Source organism: Eptesicus fuscus, chromosome 6 (assembly GCF_027574615.1).
Source record: "Eptesicus fuscus isolate TK198812 chromosome 6, DD_ASM_mEF_20220401, whole genome shotgun sequence".
NCBI lineage: Eukaryota > Metazoa > Chordata > Mammalia > Chiroptera > Vespertilionidae > Eptesicus > Eptesicus fuscus.
Genome location: NC_072478.1, coordinates 2,992,619 through 2,998,368, shown reverse-complemented (window position 1 = coordinate 2,998,368; position 5,750 = coordinate 2,992,619). Strand labels below are relative to the sequence as shown.

General features: G+C 50.7%; 1 protein-coding gene across 1 annotated transcript; it reads left to right on the top strand.

Annotated features, from left to right (window-relative positions):
- The first annotated feature begins 935 nt into the window (after positions 1–935).
- Positions 936–4,035, top strand: FABP2 (fatty acid binding protein 2). The gene is made up of 4 exons (XM_008154885.3): positions 936–1,002; positions 2,100–2,272; positions 3,061–3,168; positions 3,795–4,035. The coding sequence occupies exons 1-4, from the start codon at positions 936–938 to the stop codon at positions 3,843–3,845; spliced, it is 399 nt and encodes a 132-aa protein (XP_008153107.1). The 3' UTR covers positions 3,846–4,035.
- The last annotated feature ends 1,715 nt before the right edge of the window (positions 4,036–5,750 follow it).

Sequence of the window (5,750 nt, the reverse complement as noted above, 5' to 3'; positions counted from 1 at the left end):
TTCACGGTTTCCTTGGGGCCTGGCGGGCGGGAGCCTGTGCTGGGAGGGCTGAGTCCCTCCCCTCCCACCCTCCCTGTGACCCTCCACCCCAGCCCCCCACACATGAGTCTCCGTGTCCCCCTGGGCCAGGTTTGCGGAGGGCAGGGCAGGGAGAGGGGAGAAGGGACAGGTTTTAGTTAGCGGTGGGTGTGACAGACTTGAAGCTGGCTCTCTGATGGGAGTCCTCATGTTTCCCGGCCTCCTTTCTGCCTTTTGAACCCCCCCCACTACCCCCCTACACTACCCCCCCGCCCCGGGCCCATCACCATTCAAGGGCAAAACACCAGGGGCCGAGTCTGCACAGGGGCCAGGCTCCGCACCAGGTGCCAGGGGGGCGGGGGGTGGGGGGGGAGGGGCCCAAACTCCCAGCAACCCCAGACACGGGGAGGGACACGTTCGAAAGCGAGTGGGTTTTCCATCACAGTGTCTTATTAACATGGGTCTTGCAGCTGCACTTGGCCAGAAAGTCTTACTGACAAGGAAGTTGCTATTGTGAAACGGAGTAGCCATTAAGTCTCGCTGCCCAGCTGTTACTTGATTTATGCTCCAGGTTATCGCCAATGCAGCGTGCACTTTGAACCTTGGAGCAAAAAAAAACCACCTTCCTTCAGATCCTATGGCTTCTAATTCTTCAAGCAAATGTCCCACAAGCTGTGGTTTGAGAAAGAGCAGGCGTGCTTATCGTGTTTTAATTCAGTGAGCTTTCAGGAGAGGAACTAAGGGATTTATAGGAACAAAAACTGCTTTGCATTTAGTGAACTTAGGTGAGGTGACCTCCTGAACTTTAAACTTCCACATCACAGCGCGAGGTTGGCTCTAAGATAAGAAACAGAATAAATTCTCTCCTCAGGGCGGACCTGAGTCTCGCGCAACCAGCTCAGACTCAACCGGAGATCATGGCGTTTGATGGGGCCTGGAAGATCGACCGGAACGAGAACTATGACAAGTTCATGGAGAAGATGGGTAAGGGCCTCCCTCTTTCCTGGTTCCTTCTTTTGCTTCCCACAGCGTCTTCCTCACCCCCTGGCCCCGGGGGCTCCGGCCGCGTGCTGGCCCAGAGCAGGGCACGCCGGCTCCCGGCTCCCGCTGGAGACACACTGTCACTAGTGGAAGGAAAGCCTTGGGTGCTGCCCCCTGAGACGCATCGATGCAGATGTTTCCTCACGCTAGAGCTGACTGCGCCGTGTGGGCGCACGCGCACAGCTTCTTCTTATAAAGGGCAGGAGGGCGGTGTGCAGGGCTGCTCCCGGGCCTGAGACAGTGCGTTCCAGGGCCGGCCAAGCCAAGGCATGGGATGAGGGCGGGAGGGCTCTAGCAGGAGTCGCAGGCCAGGCAATGACCTTGGAACAACCTCCTGACAACCTGGGGTTCCTCAAGGAGGCCCTAGTGTGACTGGTTTTAATAGCTGCTCCAACACGCGGCAGCCCACACGCTGCCCAAGAAGGGCAGACACACGTGTGTCATTTCTCAGAGCAAAAAGCTGCCTCCACTGTGACCTGCAGCTCAGGGACTGGAAGCTCGCGTTTATGGCATCTGTACGCTTTATGATAATGACCTTGACTGTAATAATCGCTGACTTCCTCATGTCCGTGACAGTCAGAAATGCTCCAAAAAGCAAAGATAAGGACGAAGGTCAAAATCTGAAGCCATTGTAGAAAGCAGAATTGCAGTGAGAAAAGAATCCTGTATTTGCAGAATTAAAGTTGTATATCCTTACACATGGATGAATGTGACTTTCATCCTTCATTGGTCATATCTGGAATTTGGTTTAACTCTGAGACAAAAAGGTTGATCACTTCATTTAAATTACTCAGTTCTAAGGTTCTGTAGCTCCATGCTCCATTTATTTTTTCTCACATTCGGGGAGAATAGCTTGAGGGGCTCAGGACCTGCTGGGCGGGACTTTTTCTGCAGAAGCACCTGCCTGGCTGCAAGGCCACGCCCTCGGGCCTCACACACACACACACACACACACACACACACACACACGCACACACATGCAAGGTGATGCTGTTAAGGCAGAACTGGCGCTGACTTCACTGCACCCCTCCTGCTTGCAGGCATCAACATGGTGAAAAGGAAGCTGGCGGCCCACGACAACCTGAAGCTGATCATCAGCCAGGAAGGAAGCAAGTTCACCATCAAAGAGTCCAGCACCTTCCGGACCGCCGAAATCACTTTCGATCTTGGTGTGACTTTTAACTACAGCCTCGCGGACGGCACTGAGCTCACTGTAAGTGTTCACAGCAAGGCCTTCTGGGCCTTTCTGCCCGCACTGGGGCCGCTGCCCCGCCCCAGCGGTGAGCTAGAGCGAGTCTCGTTCACTTAGGAGTTTACCAGGTTACATATCACACAGCTGGAGGGGACCGATTACACTTTTATTTCCACCCATATCTGTACGGAACCTGGACTGAACAAGAAGAATTAGGAAAAGCGTTGAATGACTGACTGTAGACCTATTCATAGATCAACTTTCCATACCTGACGGCAGCCAAAACGTTTAGCTCTCTAACCAGACGTCACCGGCATTTAATAAGTGTAATTTAAATAATAAAATGATTATGAATGAGAAAGGGAAAGGCCTCATGCTAACCGTAGGTCATACCGTGTAATGTCTGAGATACTAAGTTTTAGGGAGTCATGTTTCAACTGATTTTTTGGAAACTTTTACGTCCTCAGAATTTTCCTGGTTGAATGCCGCGCTTGCAATGACGATGAAAGTGTTAACATCTGGCCCGCTATGTGCCTTACAGAGTTACTAGAACAAGTCCTTAACTAAAGCCAGCAGGGGTGCCGGCCCGGCCCGGGAGCTAACCAGAACCTCCACGAGGTCCAGGCGCTCTGCTCTCAGGAGGGCTTGTAAGCCAGCGCGTGGGGCCGAGTGAGAGCTGGGCTGGCTCCCGGCCACCGCACAGGGTCATTGTGAAGACGCGAGACGTCCACGCACCCGACTCGGAGCAGTGCCTGACACGTGGGCGACCCAGCGGTCCGTTTCATCCCTGTGACTGTCCTTCTCTGTAGGGGACCTGGAGCCTGGAGGGAGACAAACTCGTCGGGAGATTCAAGCGGGTGGACAACGGGAAGGAGCTGAACGCTGTCCGAGAAATTGTTGGTGGCGAGCTGGTCCAGGTGAGCTGTGACGATGACACTGCTTCCCAAAGCCAGGAACGCCACGAGGCATTCATCCTGTGGCTGCGAGTGACAGCTTCCACAACCAGCCAGTATTTTTCCCATAAACCTTCTGATTTTAACAACAGACATCTTTTCCGATGCCTATTTATTGAAGCAAACTTACATACATGTCCAATACATCAATGCCTATTTTAACTGAAATGTGATTACAAACTGAATGTTTTTATTTTTTACTTTTTAACATTTTTTTTTTTATTTCAGAGAGGAAGGGAGAGGGGAGAGAGAGAAACATCCATGATGAGAGAGAATCATTGATGGACTGCCTGCTGCATGCCCCACACTTGGGCACCAAGTCCGCACCCAGGCATGTGCCCTGACTGGGAATTGAACCTGGGACCTCTTGGTTCATAGTTCGATGCTCAACCACTGAGCCATGCCAGCCGGGCAAACTGCATGCTTTTAAGTAGATGTGGTCTGTAGCTGTACAAAACGCTGCTATCAAGAACAAGGAAAACACTATGAATTCACTTCAAAGTGATAATAGTATGTGAATCTAATATTTTTCTTAATTTAGCCTTAAATCTTAATGCTGCTAACACCTCCCGTCTGTTAACACCTTTCAGACTTACGTGTACGAAGGGGTAGAAGCCAAGAGGATCTTCAAAAAGGAGTGAGCGGCGCCTGCAGCTCAGCGGGGCCCACAGGGACGCTGTGCCCGCCTCCCCCGAGTGCAGTGAACTGACGGGCCGGCCCGTCCATGCACGACCCCGACTCCGCGTCCAGTCTCGCAAAGCAAAGACGTGAAAGCCAATTCGGGTTCCACAGGGGTACGCTCTCCAAGATGCACACTGATGGGTGTTCTGAAAGAATGTGACATTAGTAAAAGATGAATAAATATCGTTCCGACATTACTTTACAAGGAGCCTCTCCTTTAAAGAGAAAAAAGCTACGTGACGTCGCCGTGCGTTTGGGGTTTTTTCACACATTGGGTAAATAAACTAAAAGCATAGCCTGCATGGGGGTCTTTACAATCCGGCACTGGTTTTAAATATTTTCTATTGTAAAACATATTATTATAAAAACAATATATATTCAACCAGAAAACTGAGAAGTAGAAAAGCACGTGGAAAATTCATCTTCGCACCAGCCCCGGGCCCAGCGCTGGCCAGCATTCTGGTCTTAGCCGACCCCTCCCGGCCTCGTCTCTGGAAACAGGCATTTCTCCACAGGCATCACTTCCAACAACATGCCCCCGTGTGAGCGAGAGCCCGGGCCTGCGTGTCTCTGACTGCCAGGGACCCCAGGCTCGAGGGGCTTGGCGGTTTCCGCTCCTCCTCTCCACCCCAGCCCTGGGCAGACCTCTGGGCAGGGCGCCGGGATCTGAGATCAAGGACGCAGACACCGGCCAGGCCACCTAGCACCCCTCCTTCAGCAGCACGTGCACCGCCAATGGCGTGGTCCAGGCCTTTTCCTTTCTCATGTTCTCACGTGACATGTCAGGTCCAGCCTGACGATTGAACCGGGCTGAGGTAGGGAGGTGGGATTTGAGAAGAGAAAGAAAGACAGGACAGCGGGATTCGGGAGGTCAACAGCTCTCGAGAAGTTCTGGCGACTTTTATTAGTAATACAGTGCTTTTTATGCATAAGACACTAAGCAGGGAATCACTCACAAGGAAAACATTCTTTGTTTCTCTAAAATCACTACTGGAGGGATGAGTTGAAGGACAGGTTTCTTGTTACAATAAATCTCACTAGTTGGATACATATTTCTTGGTCAGCCATGAAAGTAGCTCTTATCCTACTGATAGCAGTCATATGAACAAACCCTGGGAAAGCTCTGGAGGCAGGGGCTGCTCTCGTTATACTGATTAGTTGCCATCCAAACAGGCCTGGGAAATCTGTGCGGGTAGGTGCCAGCCTTGCTAGCCCCTACAGGTGCAAGGACCGTGTCAGCTTACAGCCCGCTCCCCACAGTGACATACCACTTTCTCATGTTCTCACATGACATACCACTTTCTCACCTTCTCACATGATGTACCACTTTCTCATGTTCTTATGTGATGTACCACTTTCTCACGTTCTCACATAACATACCACTTTCTCATGTTCTCACATGATGTACCACTTTCTCACGTTCTCACACGATGTACCACTTTCTCACGTTCTCACACGATGTACCACTTTCTCACGTTCTCACACGATGTACCACTATCTCATGTTCTCACATGACATACCACTTTCTCATGTTCTCATGTGATGTACCACTTTCTCATGTTCTCACACAATGTACCACTTTCTCATCTTCTCATGTGATGTACCACTTTCTCACATGACATACCACTTTCTCATGTTCTCACATGATGTACCACTTTCTCACGTTCTCACACGATGTACCACTTTCTCACGTTCTCACATGATGTACCACTTTCTCATGTTATGTACCACTTTCTCATGTTCTCACATGATGTACCACTTTCTCATGTTCTTATGTGATGTACCACTTTCTCATGTTCTCACATAACATACCACTTTCTCATGTTCTCATGTGATGTACCACTTTCTCACGTTCTCACACGATG

Coding starts and splice junctions, on each gene's coding strand:
- FABP2 (XM_008154885.3), top strand. CDS start 936: ATGGCGTTTGATGGGGCCTGGAAGATCGACCGGAACGAGAACTATGAC. Junction 1,003..2,099: donor CAAGTTCATGGAGAAGATGG/GTAAGGGCCTCC, acceptor TCCTGCTTGCAG/GCATCAACATGGTGAAAAGG. Junction 3,169..3,794: donor TTGGTGGCGAGCTGGTCCAG/GTGAGCTGTGAC, acceptor AACACCTTTCAG/ACTTACGTGTACGAAGGGGT.